Source organism: Myotis daubentonii, chromosome 5 (genome assembly GCF_963259705.1).
Source record: "Myotis daubentonii chromosome 5, mMyoDau2.1, whole genome shotgun sequence".
In the NCBI taxonomy this organism is placed as follows: Eukaryota; Metazoa; Chordata; class Mammalia; order Chiroptera; family Vespertilionidae; genus Myotis; species Myotis daubentonii.
This window is the reverse complement of record NC_081844.1, coordinates 59,594,908-59,622,796: the sequence shown is the minus strand read 5'-3', so window position 1 is coordinate 59,622,796 and position 27,889 is coordinate 59,594,908. Positions and strand designations below refer to the sequence as shown.

General features: G+C 41.3%; 1 protein-coding gene across 4 annotated transcripts in view; it reads right to left on the bottom strand.

Moving 5' to 3' along the window:
• OTUD4 (OTU deubiquitinase 4) overlaps positions 1-25,471 on the bottom strand; it is a 52,267-nt gene extending 26,796 nt beyond the window's left edge. Inside the window, exons 1-10 of one of the 4 annotated variants that reach the window (XM_059697921.1) lie at positions 24,834-25,471; positions 19,113-19,196; positions 16,267-16,317; positions 12,650-12,696; positions 10,650-10,722; positions 8,621-8,702; positions 5,944-6,076; positions 2,019-2,076; positions 1,675-1,792; positions 1,518-1,582 (exon numbers count right to left, since the gene is read on the bottom strand). In XM_059697921.1, the coding sequence (XP_059553904.1) occupies positions 1,518-1,582; positions 1,675-1,792; positions 2,019-2,076; positions 5,944-6,076; positions 8,621-8,702; positions 10,650-10,722; positions 12,650-12,696; positions 16,267-16,317; positions 19,113-19,196; positions 24,834-24,992 (870 nt within the window). In that variant the 5' untranslated portion in view covers positions 24,993-25,471. Of the gene's footprint in view, positions 1-1,517; positions 1,583-1,674; positions 1,793-2,018; positions 2,077-5,943; positions 6,077-8,620; positions 8,703-10,649; positions 10,723-12,649; positions 12,697-16,266; positions 16,318-19,112; positions 19,199-24,833 lie in introns of those variants that run through there. The other 3 variants (XM_059697923.1, XM_059697924.1, XM_059697925.1) reach the window with 3 other exon arrangements.
• Positions 25,472-27,889: the final 2,418 nt, after the last annotated feature.

Sequence of the window (27,889 nt, the reverse complement as noted above, 5' to 3'; positions counted from 1 at the left end):
GCACCTTAGGAAATTACCTTTTCCAGAGTTTCTCTACACTTGGCATTTTTGACACTTTGGACCAGATAATTCTGCCATGGGAAGTGGGAAAGGGTGTCCCTGTACACTGTAGGATATTTGGTAATATCCCTGGCCTTTACCCACTAGATGTGAGTAGCATCTTCACAGTTAGAAAACAAAAAAATGTCTGCAGACATTGCTCAGCAGGGAGTGGGGGTGGGGGTGGGGGGTGCAAAATCACTCCTCATGTTGTGGTGACCCCCAACCATAAAGTTATTTTTGTTGCTACTTAATAACTGTAATTTTGCTACTGTTATGAATCATAATGTGAATATCTGATATGCAGGATGTATTTTCATTGTTATAAATTGAACATAATTAAAGCATAGTGATTAATCACAAAAACAGTATGTAATTATATATGTGTTTTCCGATAGTCTTAGGCGACCCCTGTGAAAGGGTTGTTCGACCCCCAAAGAGATCCCGACCCACAGGTTGAGAACCGCTGGGTTAGAGCATCGCCTTGCACACCAAAGGGTCTCGGATTCGATTCTCAGTCAAGGGTATGTACCTGGTTTGCAGGTTCACTCCCCACCCCCAGTCAGGGCACGTTCGAGAAGCAATCGATGTGTCTTTCTCACATTGATGTGTGTCTGTCTCTCCCTCTCTTTCCCCCCTCTTCCCTCCCTTCTACGTTCTCTCTAAAAAGCAAGGGAAAAAATATCCTCCGGTTAGGATTAAGCAAAAATAAACTGATCTAATCCAACTTTCCCCTTTAATAATCTGCTACTTAAATCCAGAGCAATAGTTTATTCAAAGTAAATGAAAATCTCTTATTGTCAGTCCACTTTACTTTCTTAATTCAACCAAAAGACATTATGTACCACCTGGCTGGCTTGGCTCAGTAGGAGCATCAACCTATGAACCAGGAGATCATGGTTTGATTCCCAGTCAGGGTACATGCCTGGGTTTCAGGCTCAATCTCCCCAGATTGGGGCGTACAGGAGGCAGCCAATCAATGATTCTCTCTCATCATTGATGTTTCTCTCTCTCTCTCTACCTCTCCCTTCCTCTCTGAAATCAATAAAAAGATACATCTTTTTTTTTTTTTTTTTTTTTTTAGAAAAACATTATGTACCTCTCAATTTTCCAGGATAACTCTTATAAGCAAAACAAACTGACTTATAATATCAAGCTTGAACCAATTATAAAATATTTGCTAACTGTAATGAAACTATCTAAAATGTAACTCTAACTTCTTTGAAGCAAGGAATATCAAAAATTAGATTTTTTTTTTTAAAGATCATGTGACAGGATGCCATGGTTTTAGATACATACAATTTTGGTAATGTATTCAAATGAATCAAAATGCTAAATATTTAAAACCATGAAAATGTATACATGAAAAAATATATTCTAAAATTCCAAATTAACAATAAATTCAAACTTATCTGTTTACTTGGTTCCTATTATAATAAGATGTCAGGTAAGATCTTTTCTTCTATATAATCACTTACTTGGCATTTATCCCCAACTTCATACTGTAAGCCAGCAGCAATGGAATAATCACGTTTCTGTTGGGCTGTAAATAATATCAGAATAATATCAAGTTGACTTAATTATTTTCAAGTGCTACAAAACAAATTTATGGAAAATGCAGATTTTTAAACTCACCTTGTTTAGACTTGAGCCAAATTTCATATTCCACATTTCTATAAACCGCTGGATTGAGTGACTTAAGAACCTTTCTAGACAAAGGAAGGCTTTGGGAGTTCCCATTGTTTTTCAGGTGCTAAACAAACAAAGTCAGGATTAAAAAAATAAAACATTTTTGTTTGACATATGTACAAGAATAAAATCAAAAGAAAACTTCAAAAATTACTAAGTTGCTGAAAAATGTACTAGTTAGATACGCCTGACTCTATTGAAAATGTACCAGAAAAGATTAAAAATATTAAGACTACACTTTTATAAGCTCTTATATTGAAGAACAAGTTAAGACCTTTAGAAAAAAATACCTGATCACTTGACAGAGCTTTAAATCCATTTACATCATTAGCGGTGGTAGTTTTTCTCCTATAAAGGAAAAAACATAACCATAATTAGTACAAAATGTGTTCACATGCAATTAATTTATTCTAACTTCACATAAAAATATCAGAAGTCAGAGTTATATTCCACAAAGTCAAAGCTATCTTCCAATGAGACTTTACAAATTTTAATAAAGTGCACAAGTGGCACTGACCAGTTTGGCTCAGTGGACAGAACGTTGGCCTGTGGACTAAAACAGCGGTAGCCAACCTTTCGGACCTCACAGACCCCCAGCGTCCCCAGACCACTGGTTGGTGACTGCTGGACTAAAGGGTCCTGGGTTCAATTCCACTCAAGGGCACGTATCTAGGTTACAGGCTTGAGCCCTGGCCCTGGTGAGGGCGTATACGGAAGGCAACCTATCTATGTGTCTCTCTCACATGGATGTTTCTCTCTCTCTGTCTCTCCCCTTCCCTTCCACTCTCTCTAAAATCAATGAAAAAATATCCTTGGGTGAGGATTAAAAAATATACAAAAAATAAAGTGTGCAAGTGTGTGTGTGTGACTTATAAAATATAATTCAAAGACTTTTATCAGTAGTTCTTACTGGCTCAATAAAACAAACAAATAAACTGAAATTCAGGTAAGTAGAATAATTGGGTTTATAAAACATTCAATGTAGAAAAATTTCCTTTCGATACATAGATGATGATCCATTAAACAAAATATTCCACTACAAAAAGATGTACAGTCTAGTGATAATGAATGCAAACCATATTCAGTATGCTAATACTAATAAGTGCTATTGGGGATGTTAGGAAAAAATTAAAGTGTTGAGCCATAGGCTCAAATAATAAAAAGTGGGATGAGGAAAGAACTTGTTGAGATGTCTTTTTGAATAACTAATTAAAGGTAACAAGATAGCAAACCATAAGTCTACTCAGTATTCCAGGCAGAAAAAAGAGAAATCAAGTGCAAAGACCCTGGTGTGGACAAGGACTGGCTGGCAAGGCTGGAACAGAGTGATGGCAAGTAGAATGGGAGATGAGGTGAGGAGCCACCTGTACTCTTCTGTCCAACACTCCATAAAATCAATTTCTAGTCTTTGGGACAATTTCCCAAGTCTGTACCCTTAAATGCAGCAATCTTCAAGAGACTCCAAGTAGCCAGTGTCTAGATTTTTAAAAAGCACCCATAATTTCCAGTACTTCAGCGCTGTGAATGCGAAAAGAATCCAGGCACAAGAGTATAACAAAATCCCTAGTCTTTCCTCCTTGCTATCACACTATGCCTATCTATTGTGCCATGGTTATATAGCATTCTTCCCTACTTGAAGCCTTGTCTTCCCTAAGCCAGATATGACACAAGAAATCTGTAATAATGCAAAAAGTTAACGAGAAAGGCTCCAATGTTACAATAGTAAAAAGCTACAATAGTAAAGTATAAAAAGAAAAACAGCATTATAATGAGCACACCTTCCCTAATTAACTTTCTCCTATGTTCAATGACATGTCTTAATCAGAGAGGTGCTGGAGAGGACCATGGAGTAAAATTTTTCCTTGTGCAAAGTCAGTCCATTCTAGCATTAAACTTATAAAGGCAGACCCAGATTCTAACCTAACTGTTCATTTCTTTCTTATAAAGAAATGGTAGACAATTTTTCAATCAGGATTAGAAAAATTTAAGAAATGCCTTGAATTACAGATAAAAAGATAATTAAGTACTTAATAAAGAATTAGATATCAATTTTCATTTCTTTCTCTAGTTTCACAGTATGTAACACCCAGTAGGAGGGTTTCCTATTTAAGATACAACAGCAATAATAGTTTAACTTCATTAGGATTGGAATATGATTAGTTGCTATAAAATATCTACACTAATAAAAGAGAAAAATGGTAATTGGCATACGACGATACCCTTTTCATTGGCTAATCAGGGCTATATGCAAATTAACTGCCAACTAAGATTGGCAGTTAACTGCCAACAAGATGGCGGTTAATTTGCATATGTAGGCACAATGCAGGGAGGCGAAAGGGAAAGCAGGAAGAAGCCCCCTGCCACTGACAGTGATGGGAAACCCAGGGGGGAGCTAAGAGCTGGGGGGCAGGGCAAAGGCGGCCCTGGGGCCGCCTTTGCCCTGCCCCCCAGCCATGATTGGAGAATCAGGTGCCTTTTCCGCCCTGGCCAGTGATAGCAGGAAGCAGGGGTGGAGCCAGCAATGGGAGCTGGGCACGGTCGAAGCTGGCAGACCCGGGAGCTAGGGGTCCCTTGCCTGGGCCTAAAGCGAAGCCCACGATCGTGGGGCCGCTGCAGCTGCGGGTCCCCGCTGCCCGGGCCGGACGCCTCAGCCAGAGACGTCCTGCAGGGGCAGGGGCGGAGCCTGCGCGATCGCGGCGCCCCCCCCTCCCCCCACTGCCACTGCAGGTCCCCGCTGCCTGGGCCGGACGCCTAGGCCAGAGGCATCAGGCCTGGGCAAGGGGCTGATCCTGTGATTGAAGGGTGATGGGGGTCAACGCCTGAGAGCTCCCAGTATGTGAGAGGGGGCAGGCTGGGCTGAGGGACATTCCCCCCACCCACCCAGTGCACGAATTTCGTGCACCGGGCCCCTAGTCCTATATAATAAAACCCTAATATGCAAATCAACCGAATGGCGGAATGACCAGTGGCTTTGACGTGCACTGACCACCAGAGGCCAGATGATCAACGCAGGAGCTGCCCCTGGTCAGGGCCGATGAGCGGGCGGCGCCAGACCACCAGCCAAGGCAGGTGCCAGTGGGGGCCCCCCGATCGCCCCACCCGCCAGTCGACCCACATATCGGCCCTGATCGCCAGACTGACCTAGGGACCCTACTCGTGCACGAATTTTGTGCACTAGGTCTCTAGTATTCTTATTATTGATAAAAACATGTTGGACACTATATTTAGGAACTAGCTTGTGCACTTTACGTGTTATCTCATTTAATTATTATAAACTGGAGGCCCGATGCACGAAATTCGTGCATAGGTAGGGGCCCTAGGCCTGGTTGGTGATCAGGGTGACTGTGGGGCGACTGGCGGGGCAATTAGGGGCCCCTGCTGGCACCCACCTTGGCTGGCCTGGGGCCTGCACGCAGCTTCTGCATTAAGCATCTGCCCCCTGGTGGTCAGTGCACATCACAGTCACCGGTCGTTCTGCCATTCGGTCTATTTGCATATTAGGCTTTTATTATATAGGAGGATTCTGCCCTTTGAGGAACTACTAATATATCTCATTTTACAGATGCAGAATTGAGGCTTCTTAGTGAATTTAAGTAATTTTCCCCAAGTCTAGTAAGTTGGCAGGAAGCCAGTATTGAAACCAGGTTTGGAAGTATACAGCCCAAGCTCTTATCCACCAGTTTATACGAACTGTGGGGCGGGGGGGCGGGGGGGGGGGAATATCATAGACTCAAAAAGTGCTTATTCACAACCTAAACAAAAGCATTATCCAGAGCTGTTCCCACACTATACCCTAATTTGGGATTTTTATTATCTAAAAAGAAAAAGAGGTGGCATTATTTAAGAAAACAAAAGAAAGTCAAGGAAATCAAAATGGCCATTCTTTTAGCACTGAATACGCAAACAATTGACAGCTTAACCTTAAAATTTTATAATACCACAGATATAGGTAGACCAAATCTATTCCACATATACACATCCAGATTACATAGAATTAGATGCTTTCCAACCCAAAACAAGTTTTTAAAAGTAACAGTTCCTTAGAAGAAATGAGGTAAAATTAGTGGCAGAGATAAAGAACCTTCTACTGCAGATGGGTATATTTTAGGAATACCGTAATATTTCAATTTCAGGGAACTCCTTGCAGAATCATTTACTGAATTGTTTCTTTGTACGGCACTATAAAGATATCTTAGAATTTAAATTCATTCTTACCTGCAACTATCATCCTCTGAATCTGATATTTCACTGTGGCTTTCACCAGCTACTTCAGCAGTGTTGAGTCCCATCAAGATTTTACTAACATCAGTTTTAAATACCTTCTCATACAGTAATTCATAAAGGAGAGCTGCAATTAACAAGAGATATGTTATGCAACATTAACTAATTTTATGTTCTAACATAAAATTGAGTATCTACTGCCCAGGCTTCTAAAATCATAACTGGATACCTGCAACATCTATGATCAAATTTAATCATAGAGAGCAACCAGATTTGTGTGTAATTAGTTTAAAATCATTACATAAGATAACTGTCATTTTTAAAAATATCAACACAAAAAGGTATCAAAACTTTGAAACAAGTATGATGACAATAAAAGATAAACACGCATATTAAACAATTATTACACTTCATGTGTTAAGCCTTTACATTATCTGCATATTTAATCCCAGCACAGTGGTATAATTATTCTAATTGTACAGATGAGGAAACTGAGAATTATAGATGGCATACAACATACCCAACCTTAAGAGACTTGGATAGAAAACATTAAGAAACATTAAGACTGCTTGCCCTAACCAGTTTGGCTCAGTGGATAGAGCATCGGCCCATGGACTAAAGGATCCTGGGTTCGATTCCGGTCAAGGGCATGTACATATCTGGATTGCAGGCTCGATCCCTAGACTCAGTTGGGGAGCGGGGACCATGTGGAAGGCAACCAATTGATGTGTCTCTCTCACATCGATGTTTCTCTCTGTGTCTCCCCCTTCCTTCCACTCTCTCTAAAAATCAATGGAAAAATATCCTCAGGTGAGGATTAATAAACAAAACAACAAAAAATTTAAAAAAAAAAGGACTGGTAGGAAGAAGATAACTTTCCATAAGGGACTAAAAAGAGACTGTTATAAAATGTATTCTCCGCCCAGCCAATATGGCTCAGGGATTGAGCGTCAACCTATGAACGTATGACTGAACTACGGTTCAATTCCAAGTCAGGGCACATGCCTGGGTTACGGGCTCGATTCCCAATAGGAGGTGTGCAGGAGGCAGCCAATCAATGATTCTTTCTCATCACTGATGTTTCCATCTCTCTCTCCCTTTTTCTTCCTCTCTGAAATAAAAATATTTTAAATGTATTCTCAGCAGCCAATGAAGAAGCATATTTAGACATTTTGCTTAAAAACACACACACACACACACACACACACACACACACACACACACACACAGAAAACATGGAAATATATATTACCAAATATTCTAAATTGGTTTTACTACAGTGATTCTTATGGAAACAAGAGTACACTAAGAATTCATCAACAATAAGTTTCCTAAGAGACTTCCTTCTAGCAAACCATCTTTCTTCTACACCTTATATCAGGGGTCCTCAAACTTTTTAAACAGGGGGCCAGTTCACTGTCCCTCAGACTGTTGGAGGGCCGGACTATAGTTTAAAAAAAAAACTATGAACAAATTCCTATGCACACGGCACATATCTTATTTTGAAGTAAAAAAACAAAACGGGAACAAATACAATATTTGTATTTGCATGTGGCCCGCGGGCCGTAGTTTGAGGACCTCTGCCTTATATCATCCAACCCACAGGCACTGAGAAGTATAGGAAAGGAATCTCCATGAGCTATCCTTCCCAAAGCTGACATGTCCAGATTTTGACTAGCTGGAAAAAAAAGGACACAGTCCAGGATAGTCAGCTAGACTTTCATACCTCAAAACAGATCAATTAATTTTAAAAATTTACATTACATATTATCTTTACTGATCACCACTAGCTTAAGAACAGAGGACTCCTGGCCTGAGCGCTCAGTGGTTAGAACATCAGCCTGCAGACAGAAGGATCTTGAGTTCGATTCCCAGTCAAGGGCACGTACCTGGGTGGCAGCTTCGATCCCAGGCCCAGGTCAGGGCTCATGAGGGAGGCAACCAATCGATGTTTTTTTCACATCAATGTTTCTCTCTTTCGCTCTCTCCCTCCTTCCCTCTCACTCTCTCAACCTCCTGTGGGAATTTCAAAAAAAAAAACAAACTGAGGAAAAAGCTGTTGTATGCCCAGCACTACTGTTTTGTATGAGTGATGTGCATTTAGAACAGACAAAGGAAGGAACTAATAGAGCAGTAATTCTCAATTGGGAAGGAACTGTATCCTTCCAGGAAATATGTGGCAAAATCTAGCGACATTTTTGGTTGTCACAATGGGAGATCTACACAGTAGATGCTAGGTATACTATTAAACATCCCACAATGTACAGAACAGCCCCCACAACAAGAATTACCTGGCCCAAAATGTCAATAGTGTCAAGGTTGAGAAACCCTGCTCTAGAGCCAATATAATCAAATGTTTGATTTGCTCAGTCATGTAAATTTTCAAGCCATACACTACCCAGCTTTGAAAACACATACAAATCCTTATTATTGAACTTAATTACTGCAGGAAATAAATAACTTCTTATTTATAAGTCAAACTCTAGCTACTAGATCTTTTTTTCCTATTGAAAGAAGTTTTTAATACAATATTAATATTTTTGGTAACCTAAGGTTTTTAGAAATATCTTTTTATACAACAAAACAGAGTATATTTGCCCTGACTTGTGTGCATTAAGACTGCATATCTTAGGAATATAATTTCCTATACAAACACAAGGGTGAAACTTACACTGACACATAGCAGAGCTCTCTTTATACTTAATGGGATAGACAATATCATAATGATTTCCATTTGAAAAACACAGTAATACCTGAAAGGGAAAAATAAAAGACATCTTTCAGCACTTCATATTTGGTATTTACATAGCAACTTATTATCTCCAATATCTCTCAATCACTAGTAAATAATTTTCAAACAGAAAGTGAGTATTTTAGAAGCAATCTAAAGCTCCAATGTAGTCAACTATGGTAAATTCACATGCAGAAATGTTATACAGCTATTAAATCAAAAAGTTCTTAATGACTTGGGGAATGCTTATGGGATAAAATATAAATACATTGCCCTAGGTTTGGCTCAGTGGATAGAGCGTTGACCTGCAGACTGACGGGTCCCAGGTTCAATTCTAGTCAAGAGCACATGCCCAGGTTGTGAATTTGAACCCCAGTAGGGGGCGTGCAAGAGGCAGCCAATCAATGATTCTGTCTCATCATTGATGTTTCTATCTCTCTCTCCCTTTTCCCTTACTATCTGAAATCAATAAAAATACATATATATTAAAAAAAAACCCAGCATGATTTCAGCTACTTAAAGAACATGATGTAAGAGACCATAAGAAAACATTCCAAAATTTTATTAATACATCTAAGAGGCAGAATCAAAAGTAAAATTTTTCTGCTTCTTTACAGTTAAAGTACAGTTAACCCTTGAACAATGTGGGGGTTAGAAGTGCCAACTCCTATGCATTCGAAAATCCAAATATAACTTTTGAATCCCCCAAAACTTATCTACAGTACTCCCTAGGTATCTGCAGGGTACTGGTTCCAGGACACACAAACCGCCATACCATAATCCACAAATAATCAAGTCCCTTATATCAAATGGTGTAGAACAGCAGTTCTCAACCTGTGGGTCACGACCTCTTTGGGGGTCGAACGACCCTTTCACAGGGGTCGCCTAAGACCATCAGAAAACACATATATAATTACATATTGTTTTTGTGATTAATCACTATGCTTTAATTATATGTTCAATTTGTAACAATGAAATTGGGGATCACCACAACATGAGGAACTGTATTAAAGGGTCACGGCATTAGGAAGGTTGAGAATCACTGGTGTAGAACAATGCATACAATTGGCCTTCCCCATCTGCAGATTCCCAACGTCTAACCTCAAATGAGAAAATACTGTTCTCAATCTGCTGTTGATTGAATCCAGACACCTTGGGATGCAGAAGACAGACTATATTCATTGAAAAAAATCCACATATAAGTGAACTCAGGTAGTTCAAACTCATGTTGGCAAAAAAAATCAACTGTACTTTCTAAATAGTTAACTACTTATTCAAAGAAAAATGCACACTGATTTTATTTAGATTATGTCATATTCCAATAAGTGTACTGGAAAAGGCCAGATCCAGAGACAAGCATGTTAGGAAGCCTTAAGTCCTTATTAAGGTAGTATTTCACTCAATTTCCCTCCTCCTTACCACCATTAGCTTGGTGACAGATACTTCAACTGGCCTGGATGACTCCAGAACAAGTAATTAAAACAAAGTTTTCTTATAATGAATCAGCTGGGGTTTTTTCCTTTCTAGACTACATATTTTTCCAGTTGTTTCTGCTCTGAACAGATAATAAATAACACCTTAGCCAGCAAATTATCTTTATAATGGGAAATATATCACGATTACCAAAGTACCTCTGGATGAAATGGAAGAACCTATTTTTACAAGTTATTTTACTAGTTAATGTTTATATCGACACAAAAGAGTAATAGTCTAGTTAATCATATACACTAGTATCTCAACTTATTTTCCTCTAGTGATAGGGTTCAACATGGTAAATTCTCGGGAAAAACTAATACAAAAAATTACAGCTCAATGATGATTAACAGGAACTACACTGTATCAACTCAGTACCAGCCTTCATGCACAAATATTTCCAAAAACCACTTTAAAATTATAGCTTAGGAGGTCAAGGTGGCATCTGAGTAGTTCTTTCACTTAAAGCTTTTAAAAACATTGAAAAAATTCTTACCTTTTCAGGAAAATTATTTTCAGTTACTTGTGAAGGAGAAACATTTGGTTCCCGATAAATTACAAAATCTTTCCTAAAAATAACATTTTTAGAAATTACTTCTGATGGAATATATCCTATAAATTGAGATATATCATTCATTTATTCAAAAGCTTAATTTACGTAAAGTAATGATTTGTTTAGGCACTGAAGATATAGCTGTAAATATAAGATAGTAATGGGGCCGGAGCCGGTTTGGCTCAGTGGATAGAGCATCGGTCTGCGGACTGAAGGGTCCCAGGTTCGATTCCGGTCAAGCGCATGTGCCTGGGTTGCGGGCACATCCCCAGTGGGGCTGTGCAGGAGGCAGCTGATCGATGTTTCTCTCATCGATGTTTCTAACTCTCTGTCTCTCTCCCTTCCTCTCTGTAAAAAAATCAATAAAATATATTTTAAAAAAAAAAGATAGTAATGGAATACTAAGTTGTAAAATCCTATCTGATCTAATAATAGACAAATATGGTAATTGACCATACCTCTGCTACGCTTCCCATTGGCTAATCAGCAGGATATGCAAATTAACTGCCAACAAAGATGGCGGCCGGCAGCCACGCAGCTGAAGCGAGCAGGAGGCTTGCTTGCTCCAGTGATGGTGGAAGCCAAGGTTCCCCGCCTGCCACGGCCCGGCTCTGAGCTCCTGAAGCAACAGCTCCAAAAGCAACGTTTCAATTATAGAAGCTTAACAAACCCCAGATACCTGCTTTCAGCCAGCCCCGGCCTCAGAGCTGGAGCCGGGCCTCAGAGCTGGAGCGGGCTCTCAGCTCCAGTGACAGCTATAGAAGGTAAATAAATCCCAGAATAAAAATAGAAAGAAAAAAAGGAGAGGCTGGGAGCTTGTCGCCTGCCAGCCTGAAAACAGCCATCAGCCCCTCACCCAGGCTGGCAGGCACCCAAGCGGTACCCCCACCCTGATCCAGGACACCCTTCAGGTCAAACAAGCCAGCCCCCACCTGTGCACCAGGCCTCTATTCTATATAGTAAATGGGTAATATGCAAACTGACCCTAACAGCAGAAAGACTGGGAATGACTGGTCACTATGACACACACTGACCACCAGGGGGCAGACGCTCAATGCAGGAGCTGCCCCCTGGTGGTCAGTGCACTCCCACAGGGGGAGTTCTGCTCAGCCACAAGCCAGGCTGATAGCTGCCAGTACAGCGGTGGTGGTGGGAGCCTCTCCTGCCTCCTCAGCAACGCTAAGAATGTCCGACTGCAGCTTAGGTCTGCTCCCCGCTGGCAAGTGGACATCCCCGGAGGGCTGCTGGGCTGTCAGAGGGATGTCTGATTGCCATCTTAGGCCCAATCCCCCAGGGAGCAGGCCTAAGCCAGCAAGTGGTCATCCCCCGAGGGGTCCCAGACTGCAAGAGGGCACAGGCCAGGCTGAGGGACACCCCCGCCCCCGAGTGCACAAATTTTTGTGCACCAGGCCTCTAGTACCTATATAAAAGCATCTTTTCAAAAAAATAAAATTTCAAATATAGCTTGTATATGTGTGACTTCATATATAATTCTTAAAGGAAACCTCAAAACCATAGAAGTTGTGAAGAGGAAATATACAAAGACATTTTGAAAAGAAAATATAAAGCATTCACCTGCTCCTTTACTAGGCAATAGTAGTAAAATTGATAATTGACAGAGGTGTTTTGCCTCTGTTCTAGTGGCCCTTCAGTTCTACTGGCCTTGAGAAAAGTAGGAAATCATTTCTCTGTAAGGTTGATAAATGATAACGTTTAGAGGTTTGGAAAATTTTCTGTACTCCTTTCCAAAAATATCTTGAAAATTAAAATTTCTAAACATTGATATATCTAAATGTCAAAATCTAATTCATACAATAAAAAAAAACTTAGAAAAGATGCTTCACAACCTAGAATAAAATCACTATTTTAACTATTTTAGTATAATGTAATATATTAATTTTCCACTAACTTTATTTTTGTTGAATTATGTTATTAGTGCTTACCTGTACATAAGAGAAAGGGCACTTATTTCCACCTGTCCAACCCATTCCTGTATTAAAGAAAAAAAATGGCCCGTAAATGTCTCAGACTTTTTTACAATATATTTCTAAACCAGCGATTTTCAACAAATGTGTTACAAGAATTTTTAAAACATGCAATACCTGGCTGTTTAGTCAGGGGCACTGACCTCTTTTCCCTTAGACTGTCAAATTAAAAAATGACAACAATAACCATCAGGTGTAAATGAATCAAAATTATACCTATTTTTTCTGTCAGATTAGTAAAAAATATATTTTTGGTGTGCCGCAGATTTTGAGTAATTAGTTTATGTGTCATGAGATGAAAAAGGTTGAAAATCGCTACTCTAAACAACATCTTCATACATACCTTTATACAATATAAAGCTCAGAAAGCTTGTTATTAGTATCATAAATATTATAAAAACATTTACATAAAACATGTTATATATACTAAAAAGCAGCCCAAGTCCCTGTTGCAAAAATCCTTAGTAACGGAGTGGAATGACAGGTCCTAGTGGTGTGGTAAGACAAGGAAGTGGTATCCCTAAGTTGAGAACTTGTTGAATGCAAGGGTTCTGTCCTCTAACCTAGCACCCAGGACAGAGCTTGGCACATGTTGAAGGTACAAAAAGAGTCTCCCAGCAATCCTTTTCAAATGAGGTAGAGATTCTACAATCCTAAAGGAGTCAATTTAAGTCTCTAAGAAAGAAATGGCCAGCATATATAAAAATCTTAGAATATATCCATAAACTCTTAGACAAAGCAATTCAACTTCTATAAACCTATCCTCCAGAAACGTTTCCTATGTCCACAAAAATAAACAAGGATGTTCACTGTAGCCATCTGTAATAGTTTTAAAAAATATTTTGTTAAAGCCCAAAATCCCACCAATAGGTAAGGAATAATTAAATAACTTAGACATTTTACCCACACTATATATAGAACATGCAATCATTAAAAAGAATGAGGTATACCCATATGAAGTGACTTGGAAAAAAATCACTGACTAGTATGAAAAGTCATAGTAAAAGAATCCTATTGTATAAAACAAAAAGTTATGTGTATAATATGTATGCATACATTCCTTGAGAGGGGACTGAAAGGATAACATCCTAAACTGACAGTGGAGACCGGGAAAATAAAGAATTTATTTTCATTCTATATTAAATATTTTACCATAAGAATGTATTCTACACTATTTGTGAAATTAGTAAAGACTTAATACCAATAGTCACTAAAAATAATGAGCTATGGTAAATGAATGCTGCCATCTTTTCCTTGAAAGAAATTTGAGGTAAGAAAAAGATTTTAGACAATGAACACAGAGGAGGATAATAATCTTTTCCCCAGAGACTTCATTTTAGTAGCTCTTAAAAATTGGTTCTGGTTTTCAAAATGAAATGGGTGCCATATATTAAAATAGATTTCTTAAAATAGGTCTCTACCCAACAATCATGGCTTCCCATCAACTGCTGCAAGCAACACCCCTCTAGTGTAAAGGAAATCCCTCAGATCACAAACACAAGCAACACCTAATGCAAAATGTGTTACATCACTTTAAAAAATGGAAAATTATTCTACTCAACAATAAAATACTACCTCTCAAATAATGTACTATGTTAAAAGTATTTAATCTTCAGAATAAATTCTGCTGTAGTCTGGTTAAGCAGACAATGGCTATCACAGTATCATCTCATTTTCTCTAACCAGGGTCAATTTTAAATATCTCTCTCTCTCTCTCTCTCTCAAAAAAAAAAAAGAGAAAAAAAATCAATAAAATAAAAATATCTTAAAACCACTACAATTGGTATTCTTCTGATCTCATCTCCCTTGAAACCACCTTTATACAAAATTCTTTCATCCTTCCATTCATCAACATAAATGTCAGGCACTGTTCTCTAGTTCACAGTGGTGAACAAAACACACTCACTCACTTCCTGACCCAAAAAACTTGCAAGGGTTCCCAATGCCAGTTTCCCAGTCCCCAGGCACAGACTTTGATTCAGATCAGTAATAAAGAGCAGGGAACCTGCATGTGTACAACTACCTCAGGTGATCCTGATGCAGACGGTGTGTAACTCACACTGAGATATGCTGGTCTAAAGCATAAGCTCCAACCTGGTGAGCTTAGCACTGAAGGCTTCCTCATGATCTGACCCAGAGCTTGCCCTTTGACTTATTTCTCATTACCTCCTACTTTCAAATGCTCCATGCTCCATAAAACTAGACTGCATTCTGAATCTGCATTGCTCACAATTTTCACTACCTGAAATTGCCCTTCACCCCTGGCTTTTCTTATTCAGAATCTATTCAGACTTCAAATGCCAACTCCAACTCTTGCTTTGCCTCCCCAGCTAGAAACAAAACTCTGAATGTCTATAGCAGTGGTTCTCAACCTTCCCAATGCCGCGACCCTTTAATAGTTCCTCATGTTGTGGTGACCCCCAATTTCATTGTTACAAATTGAACATAATTAAAGCATAGTGATTAATCACAAAAACAATATGTAATTATATATGTGTTTTCCGATGGTCTTAGGCGACCCCTGTCGCGGCCCAAAGGGGTCGCGGCCCCCAGGTTGAGAACCGCTGGTCTATAGCATCATACCTGCCCTTCTTATGGCGTATGTACTTTCTCACTTTTGCATCCCCAGGGTGACTGGCAATTCTTGGCCCACAGCAAGCACTCAAACTAATGTTAGGGAATCAAACTGAGATACCAGTTGCTGACCAAAAACCCTGATCTCGTGTTATTATTCCCTTCCCTCCCTACCTAACTCCTCTCCTTAGCTTCATCCTTTGCTAATGTCATTTTAAAATTGACAGTAATTACCTCTGGAGATAATGGAACATCTACATGACATTCCATGATATTTGGATTTTTTACAGGAGTTTCGTAAGCAGAAAAAAATTTATTTTAACATCAACATGACTGAGGAAGTGCTGACCTTTTACTCTCAACAGACTCTTCCTTCTTCTCAAGCTAATCATGGGAAATAAAACCTCCATAAGAGAACCTATCTTCTCAGATACCTGAAGAAGTAATCAAATCTTGCCCTGTCCACCAACCCCCACACACCTACCACCACAGCATCATGAAGGTCATCACCAGTGTTATTTCAGCTCTTTTTACTACATTCACATGCCATTATAACAAAGATAAAGATACCACGATCCTGTCCCTAGGCAACATCTAGTGTACAGAACAGTACAAAGCTCCAACTGTCTTCCAATTATATGCTATGTAAAATGTGCACCTAAAAAATGTTTACAAGGAAAGAGGGTAACTCATTGTAACCCTTCCATACACTATAGCAGTGATGGCGAACCTATGACACGTGTGTCAGAGGTGACACGCGAACATTTTTTTGGTTGATTTTTCTTTGTTAAATGGCATTTAAATATAGAAAATAAATATCAAAAATATAAGTCTTTGTTTTACTATGGTTGCAAATATCAAAAAATTTCTATATGTGACACGGCACCAGAGTTAAGTTAGGGTTTTTCAAAATGCTGACATGCCGAGCTCAATAGGTTCGCCATCATTGCACTATAATATTGATCTTATATATAAAAAATAGATAAAAGATTACTGCATACCTGTGGATTTTCCAAACGTTTTAAATACTCTTCAAATGATCCTTCTATAAACTGAAAAAGGAAAAAAAGTCTATTAGGAATACATCAAAACAACAGTTAAACTCTCTACTGTGAATTACTGAGTTTTTACATATGTGTATATATAATCTATGAAAATACATACAAATCAGTAAGTGAAGATCATAAACACACACAAAGAATTTAAAGAAGGAAACACTGTCAGAAAAGGTTTCCTGAACAGGATGTGGACAGAAACAGGGACAATATGGCATGTGGAAACAGAGAGGACACTGTGTTGGGCAGACAGGAGTGGCATGGTCAGCAGGAACAGAGCACTTTCATGGGGAGAGCAGAGTGAGAGAAAACTCAGACTATCCATCTGTTTATAGAAAGGTGTGAGCAGACAGGACTTCCAGAAGAGGGAGAAAAGGCAATAGAAGGTCACTGCAAGTGACATTATGAACAGAGAAATGATATGATAAAAGCAGCATTTTAAGATTAATTTGAAAATGGCCAATATATAGAGAATAAACAAAGACAGATACATTAGCTAAGACATATTAGTTTACTAATACATATATGAATATTCACTGTTCCTTAGGTCAGTTATACTAAAAGCAGAGATGAGAATTAATAATGCTAAAGATATTTTGAAAAAAATAAATAAGATTTTTCTAATACACTTTGCTTCATTGTCACCTTAACATAAAAATAAAAGTTTATTCAAGCTATGTGAGCCCTGGCTGGTGTGGCTCAGTTGGTTGGGCATCATCCTGTGCACCAAAAGATTGCAGGTTTAATTCCTGGTCAGGGCACATATTTCTCTCTCTCTCTCTCTCTCTCCCTCCCTCTCCCTCTCTCTCTAAAAATCAGTAACGGCCGAAACCGGTTTGGCTCAGTGGATAGAGCGTCGGCCTGTGGACTGAAAGGTCCCAGGTTCGATTCCGGTCAAGGGCATGTACCTGGGTTGCGGGCACATCCCCAGTAGGAGATGTGCAGGAGGCAGCTGATCTATGTTTCTCTCTCATCGATGTTTCTCTCTCATCGATGTTTCTAACTCTCTATCTCTTTCCCTTCCTCTCTGTAAAAAATCAATAAAATATATTAAAAAAAATAAAATAAAAATCAGTAACAAATCTTAAAAAAAAAAGAAAAAGAAAAAGCTGTGATAACATTTTTTGTTTTTCTAATAGCGATTATACTAATTTAATCGAGAAAGCCCTAAAACACCATCTGAAACATCAAATTCAATTTTATTTAAATTACAGACCCAGTCAATTTTGCAAAGCAATACACTTAAAAACATTAAAGTACACTACCAAGTCTATAAAAATCTTTTAAATGCCCATGGATTTTTTTAAGACTGAGATTATTTTATAGACAGTATACTGTCAAATTTCCAAAAAGTATCTTAAGATTTCAACACATATTATAATAAAATAGCTATCTATTTTAAATATCCCACCAATCAGAGGCTACTGTTCTATATTAGGTGATTATTTATAGACTTAAAAACCCCACAGAACCATTTGAAGTTGGAAGAGAGCCAAGCAGTGTTCTGCAAGCCTATATCCAATATAAGACTCTCCTTTCTAATCAGAAAGCATCCACCTAGGCTTTGACTGAACAGTCTCAGTCACAAGGAACGACACCCCACCCCCTTCCCATGACAGCCTTTTCCCATTTTGGCCAACAGAAATGGTAAAGTGAAATTTACCCCTTTAGAACTTGCAACTTCTGGTAACCTCAAAAGATTGCAAGGGTTAAATAAATATATGCAAAGCATTTAAAACGCCTAGCACATATTAAGTGCTCAACCAGTGTTAGTAACTTCCATTATTGTCAAGAGAGTTTTACCCTCTGGGGTCAATAATAATGACTAACTTCAAATACTTAAAGACCACTCCATTTACCTTTCTCTTCTCCACCACATCCTAATATTCTATCTAGCCTCACTACCAGTTTTCTTTCTGTAAGACAAGTTTTCATATCTCCTGATCAAGTAGGTAATTCTCCTTCCTGAAATGTATTATTGTCCATCTGATAAAATAGCACTCAGAAAAATGTTACCAGTAATAATATTTTGCTTGAATATAGGAAAACCAACCCAAGAGCATATCCAAACTAAGAACCATTTATCTATTAACTCTCAGAATTGAGTCATTTGCAAAACACCAACGTTCTTTTAGCAGTCCACAGGGGAGAATACCATTGAAAGTTGTCAGATGACTTAATTCTAAGCAAATCTTGTAAGGCTTTCAATGTAAAATGAAAATAGGTGACTGTCATATTTCACAGCCTACTACATACTACTGAGAAAATTCCAGTAAAGTATTCTACAACATTCTATTAACTATTAATCATATTTACATAATTATAGTATTCTGATATGATTCACAATGATGAAGCCTGAAAATTAAAAATATATACATGCCTTCTGATAAATAAAAGACTTAGTATGAATTTTTTTTTAATTCATAGGGGGTTACAAATCAGGGAAAACTCTATTAACCACAACGCTCCATTTACCCTGACTATGTCAGACAAAACTCACTCTTAATATGCCAGGATCCTGCCCAAGTCACCCTCTATCCTTCATAGCTGTGTCTTATCTGTCACAGAAGCTTTCTAAATGCCAGAATAATAAATGAATACCACTAAATGTCATAAAAACTATCACAAAAGAATATAATTGGATTTAAACTCAATAAAGCAATTCTTTTTTATAAGGGGGATTTTCATAACCCCCATTAAGATCCATCCTGTGAAATTCCCACTAGACCACTTCTAAAGGGTGAACTGTAAATGCAAGTCGAGATAACATTTCGTTTAAAATTACAAATTACCGCTTCAAATTTCTCTCTGTTCTCTCGAAGATAGTGAATACAGGCCATTCTGACTTCAACATGTCGAGACTGAGAATGCAATACCTAAAAAGAAAAAAGCAACACACTATTAAGCATTTTGTTAAAATAAGATTTAAGTTGCAACCTAGACATACCCAAAAAAACTCAACCAACAAAACACACCATTTGTCTTTCTATAATTTCTAGACCTTTATTCATTTCCATTTCTCTCTCTAATCATAAGGATGGCATGACACATACAAACAGTAGTACAGTACTTCTTAAACCAGATGCCATTCTACAAAGAGTTTACTTCCATTTCTCCTTTAGGTCACTGAAATACTGAAATCATTCCTTTAAGAAAATCTTTGTGAACTGAAGACACTTTCCTCTCTTGGTCAGCCCTCTACTGTAACTTTGCTCTTCACAAAGCAGAACTAACTCATCTGCGCGGTGCTTAGATTCATCCCATGCATTTTAAATTACTTGCCTTATGTAGAAACTTAAGTCCCCTGTGGTTTCAGAAAAATTAAGGTACTCATTCTTAAATCTTTACAGGACTCTTGAAAGAACATCCAAGTGAGCAGCACACAGGATGCAAACACACTGCTGTACTGTCATCCCAATAGCCTTGAAACTTGCTCTTATGCCCAAAATATTTTTTAAATATATTTTTATTGATTTCAGAGAGGAAGGAAGGGAAATAGAAACATCAATGATGAGAAAGAATCATTGGTTGCCTGCCTCCTGCATGCCCCCTGCTGGGGATTGAGCCACAATCTGGGCATGTGCCCTGAAGGGGAATCAAACCCTGACTTCCTAGTTCATGGGTCAATGCTAACCATTGAACCACACCGGCCAGGCTGCCCAAAATCTTAAAGCATCACCTGAAATAAGCCACACTACAAAGATGAACCAAACTCTCTCACTCTGTAGCCTGTGTTCTTCAATTAAGCTACTAATTCAACAAAAAGATAATTTATTGGCCTTTTGTCTCTTACTAAAATTCCAAAGCTTTGGTTTCAAACAAACTATTATCAAATAAATGCTTAGGAACCCTTTGGCTAGCCTCCAATACTTTAACTTCCACACTTAAGAGAAGATCAAAATTATTTTCTATTACTAGGTGTCTCAAAAGAAGGTATTCCTGGTACCCTATAGGACCATGGTGGAGAAAAAAAAAAAACAACTGACATTTAAAATAACCACTTCTCAACTACTATGAAGGCCACTTGAAATTTTATTATAAAGTAACTTTAGGAGTTACAGCTCAGATATATCTGATAAGGGATTGATATCCAAAATACATAAGAAACTCATAAAACTCAATAATAAAAAAATAAACAATCCAATAAAAAATATGGGCAGAGGACATGAAAGATCTTTCCAAAGAAGACATACAAATGGCCAACAGACATCAAAAGATGCTCATCACTAATCATCAGGGAAATGCAAATCAAAACCACAACGACATACCACTTTACAATAGTCAGAATGGCTATTATCAAAAAGTCAACAAATAACGTGTTGGTGAGGATGTGGAGAAAAGAGAACTCTGGTGCACTGTTAGTAAGACTGCAAATTGGTGCAGTCACTATGGAAAACAGTAAGGAGACTCCTCAAAAAATAAAACCAGAAGTACTATATAACCCAGAAATTACCCTTCTGGGTATTTATCCAAAGAAAACAAAAACACTAATTCAAAAAGATACTAGAGGCCCGGTGCACGAAATTCATGCGGGGGGGGGGGGGGTCCCCTCAGCCCAGCCTGCACCCTCTCCAATCCAGGATCCCTCAGGGGATGTCCAACTGGGATCGAGCCTAAACCAGCAGTCGGATATCCTTCTCACAATCCGGGACCACTGGCTCCTAACCGCCTGCTCACCTGTCTGCCTGCCTGATCACCCCTAACCTCTCTGCCTGCCTGCCTGATTGCTCCTAACTGCTCTCCTCTGCCGCCGGGTCGCCCCTAACTTCCTCTGCCTCGGGACCTGCCATTGTGGTGTTGTCCAGAAGGCTGTCTAGATGTCTGGTCTAATTAGCATATTACCTTTTATTAGTATAAATATGCACCTCCATGTTCACCACAGCATTATTTACAATAGCCAAAATATGGAAGCAAGGTATCCATAGATAGATGAATGGATAAAGATGACATGGTGGGTGTATACATACACACACAATGGAATATTATGCAGCAATAAAAAAGAATAAAATCTTGCCATATGTAACAACATGAATGAACACCTAAAGAGTAGTAATGCTAAAATAACTCAAAGAAAGACTACTGTATAGTAGTTTGACTTACATGTGGAATAAAAACAAAAAAATGAACAAACAAAACAAAACAGACTCAGAAATAAAGACCAAAGGGATGGTTTCCAGAAGGGAAAGAGATGGGGAATTGGGTGAAAAGGGTGAAGGGGAGTATAGTCAGCAATATTGTGGTAACTTTACATGGTGACAGATTATTAGATTAGTGGGGTGATCATACTATAAAGTATAAAAATGTCAAATGACTATTTTGAACACCTGAAACTAATATAATTAATATTGTATGCCAACTATACCTTAAAAAGTTACAATTCCAATTGAGAGATTCTCCCTTATGCTCACAGTAAGCAGGAAAAGGGACACTTCAGCTGCACATTTTACAAGTCTCTTTGGATAACAGCCAAGGCTCACTTATATCCACAGAACCAGAGGCCCAACTGTCTGGACAGTTAGTATGTCCCTTTACTTTGAGATATACTGAAGATGCACTGTCTGAGATGAGCAATTAGTTTGTTTTCAGTATAGCAGCTGATTTTGCAATGCTGTCCTAGGAACTATTAAAAAGCATCTTTACATACTGTCAGCTTCCTGCACTAGAAGAACTGTCCATATGTAAAAGTAAACACCACACAATTTTTTTTTGCCAATACATAAATGATAGTTAATGACACTTCACATAAGTTAAATCAGACACCATTATGAATCAAGGTATTATTAGTCTGAGTAAATTGTAGTGTCATTTGATAGGGCTTTCTTGCAGTTAGCAAAGTGAAGCTAGTCTTAATGCAATCTACCTAGCAACAGGTGGCAGACATAAGTGAATAAAGCTTATTTTCCATCAAAAACAATGGTAGGCATACTGTTTTCTCTCCTTTTAATAAAGATTTTATTAGCACATGAAATCTGAACCTGTTACTCAGAAGCAAACTCTAAGCCAACTTCCATAAAGTGTTGGGTGCTGGTGCTTTACAAAGCCAAGCACTGCAAGAAGCAACAAGGTTACATGACAACTGTTTAAAAAGTATAATATAGCGCAAGTTCAAGGACACTCAGGAAGATTTGAAATGACAAATATCTTTGCAAATTATTATAGATGAAATAAACTAAAAATAGGAGGCTTTTCTATCTTTACTTGAGACAAGATAATGATAAACACTGGGAAAGACTGAGATACACTGCTTTAGCAAGTCCTCTAAGAGTGCCCTATTTTTAGCTCCATGGCCACAAAGCTGATTCAGGTCAGGCCTCCTGCAGGCCCAAGTCCAGAAGTGTAAAAAGGGAAGGGCCTCTCTAAATCAGGTAAATTGGAGGGAAAGACTATTCCTAACTCAAGTCTCTACCCCACTCCCCCCAATGACTGCCATTTAGATTACTTTGACTCCTTCTTAGAAACGATAAATTATTCTGATACTAGAGAAAATGTTGGCAAAAACAAATAAATCCTTTGTACATATTTTTAAAGGACAGCCTGAGGTTGGTGTTACTTCCCTTGCCCCACCCCCACACATACTTTGCCTTTGGCCATAAAGGCTCCATGCTTAGCCCATGTCTACTGAAGAACTGAGCTTTCCCAAAATTCATGGCATTAAGCTTCCGAAACTCTGTATACCAAAAATTACCAGTCGCACAAATGGAGGGGATGTTCCCTTAGGCCTAACTTAACACATTTTATTGTATCTCATTGTCATTTATCTGATGTTAGCAATGAGTTCTTTGTACAACTAGCTCTTGCCCCCTTCTACCTAAAAACAGAAATCCCACTACAAAATAGAGGATTCTGTATAATCAAGTTCACCAATTATCTATGGCATGGAATACTGAAATAAGGCACACCTTTCTGCTTCAATATAAAGCAAAATCTGGAAATCCAATTCCAAATAAACGCCACACTTTTGTTGGTTTCTACCTCTTCCGGACCGAACTCTAGCTAGTGCCAACAGAATATATAATATACTTTCACCTCTCCCCTCTGCTTCCGGAGTGCCGAGGCGTGCAGGGAGGCTGAGACAGAAGCAGCAGGACAGACGGAGATGTGGAGAATTCATAAATGGGACATGCTGTGTGCCTACGACTAATAGTGAAGGCTGTGGTGGGTGTGGGTGAACACACCCACAGCAACACTGGAACATCCTAAATTTCTAAAAATTAGAGAAAAATAATGAACTGGAAAAGACAGAGCTTGATTTGGGAAGCTTTAAGAAGAACGTCTGAGTGACAATGACACCTAATACAAAGGGGCATACCAGTTCAACCAATTTCTTGTTTTAAAAAAAGATTTCATGCTGCTGATGTGAAGAGAGGGCCTTTGGAAAATTAATGACTGGCCTAGATTTTTTTGATGTTGAAAAAAAAATTAGAATAGACTGGTCTACAGCTGTTAAGTAAAACATTTTTCACAAAGAGAACTTTTGAAAGCTATTTAGCATTCAAAAAAGGTGAGAGAAACGGAAACCTAAAAACTCCATGGAGGGGAGGAGTGAATCCCCTTAAGCAAAGGAAAGCAACCTGCGAACGGTATGAAACACACACCAGGGCAGTAACGTGGAAACTTTCATCCAACTATTTCGGCAGATATTTTCAATACAGGATGGGTTCTGGTGGCTGCATACCTACCAACCACACGGGGTTATATAACGCGGAGCCGGCTCTCTTACCCCCCAAAAATCAGAAACAACTTCCTAAGCAACTGTGTGAGAATGTGATTTTGACCATTAACGGGAAAATCCGGTCAAGAAGGGCCTAAGGCACCAGGAACAGCCTTCCTACTTACCAACACCAAAACAGACTTTAAAAAAAAAAAAAAAATAAATTATTTTAGTATACCTACACTGCCTTGCAAAGCAAAATAAAGTGTGGGGACTACGGAGACAAATCTTTTAAGACATTCCCTATTTCTTAAAGGCTGGCTTTCCCGCCGTGCCCCTTTCCCCCTCCAGCTTCGGGCGGACAGCGGCGGCCCGGACCGCCCCGCAGGCCAAAGTCCGGCCGCGGAAAAAGCCATGTTCTCCGAGTCAGGTCGGCCGCACCGCCGCCTCCGGTAAACACCGGGTCTGCGGGTGAGGACGCTCTGCCGACGAAACGGAGAGAAGGGGCACGCGGAACAGGATGGAAAAGGCTCATTTCGCCGAGTCCCCCGCAATCCATCCACTACCGATGCCTTGCTCTCGGCAGGCCTCGCAGGAGGCGGTCCACGACTCGCTACCTCGTCCCCAGGAGGGGCGACACCCAGTTCATCTGCGGGTTTTTAAGTTTCGATTTGCAGCGTCCAGACCCGGGACAGCGTCCCGTTCCGGCGTTACAATGGGCGGCTGTGACGACAGCGGGGCCACGCGCAGCCCCGGACGCCAGGCCGCCCGGGTGGCTGCGGGCCAGCGCTTCCCCCTCCCCACGGCTCCCCACCCCCACCCCGGCCCCACCGCCCCCGACCCCCGCCCTCCGCCCCATTACCTGCTCCGCCACAGCCCGGAACAGGCAGGACCCGTCCTTGGCGATCAATTTCCGATACAAGCCCAGTTCCCGCAGATAAGCGTCCATGGGCGTCACGTCCTCGCGGGGCCCCGCGCCGCCCCGGTCCCCGCCGTCGGGAGCGCCGACGGCCGCCTCCATGTTGCCGGTCCTGCTGCAGGCCAGGCGCGGCGCGGGGCTAGCCCCACATGGCCGCGCCGCCGGCTCCTCTACGCCCCGGCCTAGGGCGGGCGGCGGCTGTGTCTAGGGCTCCGCGGGCGGCAGGCGGCGACGGCGGCCCGAGGCAGCGGTCCGCGCGCTCCGAGCGCATAGGGGAGCCCTGCCTAGTGCATGGCTGTGCGCACGCGGCCGCCTTTCGAGCGGCCGCGCACCCGGGAGGAACTGTAAGGAAAGCCCGAGAGTGAGAAGTCACTCCTCGGCGGCCTCGCTGCCGTGCTCCAGACCCGGGCCGGGGTCGCCTTCCCCACAAGTTTCCTCGTCCCGACTAGGGTGAAGCGAGGAAACCCCGCCCCTCGCGCGCGCGAGGCCGGCTCAGGTGAAACAAGGCCTGCGTGCCCCGCACTCCCGACAGCCGGGGCCAAAGAAGCCACGAGAGAAAAACGCGGCCTTTCGCCTCCACGCCTCGCAGCAGGGCACCGGTGGGGCGGGGAGCGGGTGGGGGAAGCCGGCAGAGGGCAGCTCCTCTCGCAGCCCAGAATTTGTTTTCGCTTTCGGCCCGACAGCGAAGAGGATGCTGGGAGGTGTAGTTTGGGCAGCGGCAGGAAGTCGGCTTGCGACGGGCGGGGACGCGCGCCTGGGAGGCCCGCGGACTACAGATCCCTACAGCGCTTGCGCCGCCGGAGCCGGCTTCGCGTTTCCCGGGCCCGCGCCGGAGAGAGAGAGCGCAGGCCGAGGGTTCTGCGCGAGCTGACGCGCGGTGACTTGCGCGCGCCGCTCGCCGGGCTGCCCGCTGCGCCTCGTGGCCGCGGGAAGTGCGCGCGCCCTGCGTGCGTGGAGTTGCCAGGGACACGGCGGCGGCCGGGTCGGCCCTTTGTGTATTCCCAAACAGAGGGCGCACCTGTCTGCACCCGGCCTCTTCTCCGGGCGTTTCCATGGCGGTGGGTTTAAGGGCTTAAGTAGAAAACAGAGCTCCTGGGCGAAGCCTGCGGAACCGGCGCGGTGTTGGACGACACAGACTGTCCGTAGAGCAACCGCGAACTGCGGATTCCTGTTAGACATTCCAAGTGCCGCTCACGCGCTTTGGCGAGAAGCCTTTACCACAGACGTTTTGGTTCCCCCTGCCACTGCTGCTGCGCACCCAGCGCAGAGAAATGTCAACGGTCCGAAAAATGTTAGTGGTTGTTTTTTTCCTTTAAAATGTCAGCATGTAGTTGCTTCATAACATGCTGGTCTTGCCGCGGCTTCCAGTCGTGCCTGGAGGCTTCCTGCTCCACTCCCGACCCTGTGACGTTCAAGGACGAGTTTACGTTGAGAATCCGGCATGTTTTTGTGCCTCCAGGATTTTATTTTGCTAAAATTCAACAGCAGCTGATGTCCTAATTACCTAAACACATGGTTAATCCCAAAATTTACTGCAGTCTGAGGCCAAGGTAGAGTTGGGGGAGAAGAAAGTTGCAAGGTTAGACGTGTAGTCAAAGAAACTGGGATGGAGCTGAGGCAGGCCAGAGGGTGAACTGAGCGTACCGTGCAAATTACTGAAACTCTAGAAATTCGTTTTCAGTGCTTTTGATGCAAGCAATTAGCGACTGGCTTGTGTATTCTCCTTGGAGCTTCTCTATGATTTTTTTAAATATATTTTATTGATTTCAGAGAGGGAGAAAGAGATAGAAACATCAGTGATGAGAGAGAATCATTGATCGTCTGCCTCCCGCACGCCCCCCACTGGGGATCGATCCCACAACCCGGGCATGTGCCCTCGACTGGAATGAAACCTGGGACCCTTCAGTCCACAGGCCGACCCTCTATCCACTGAGCTAAACCAGCCGGGGCTCAACCTGATTTCTTAATGTTTAAAAATTATATTTCCAATTGTGCTGTTTTTAGAGAATATATAAGTTACTGTGACCTAATTAAAGTTTCTTGTCCCAATATTAAATTTTGTACATGGTGTAAAGAAATAAACATTATGGAATTAGAAAAATCTGGTTTCAAGTCAAACCTGTTTCTTTTCTTCAAAAATATTTACATTGCATACACTTCTTATTCCACTCAAAAAGAATTACAGAGGTTTGCCACTACTTACAACATAGCTTGCCTTTTTTTTCCAATAGGTTTGATTTTTTGTTTTGTTTTTATTGATTTCAGAGAGGGAGAGAGAGAGAAACATCAGTGATGAGTGAACCAGTGACTGGCTGCCTCCTGCATGCCCCCTACTGGGAATCGAGCCCACAACCTGGGCATGTGCCCTCAACCGGAATGGAGCCTGGGACCCTTCAGTCTGCAGGCCGATGCTCTATCCACTGAGACAAACCGGCTAGGGCTAGCTTCCCTTTAAAACTTACAGAATAATTCAAAGTAAAGTAACATCTGAACCACAGAGCTTAAATATTGAATTCCTCACGTGAGTAGATCCTATAGTGTTCATTTTATAAGCAACAGACTTTCTGATATGCAAAGAAAACCATGCCTTTCTTAACATTTATTTTAATACTAGAGGCCCGGTGCACGAAATTCATGCACAGGTGCGGTCCCTAGGCCTGGCCGGCAATCGAAGCGCCAGTGTCTGGCCTGGAAGGGCAGGTCCCAGCTGACCTCTGGGCCCTGGGCAACACCTGGGCCCCTGGGCCCCCGTGCAGCCCGCTCTGCTTGAGTCACGGCGCCCGAGTCCCCATGTGGAGATGCGGTGAGTGTGGCCAGATGCCACAGGCCAGGGCGCAGCATGGACCTCGCCACCCAGCAGCGCCACAGGGAATCCGGGTAGGCAGCGCACTCTCTCCCGGCCAGCCTCACAGACCAGCTCCTGGGTGAACACACGGGGAGCCCGACCAGCCCCTATGGTCCCAGAGGCTGTGGCCCAGCTCACCCGAAAGAGGCCTCGC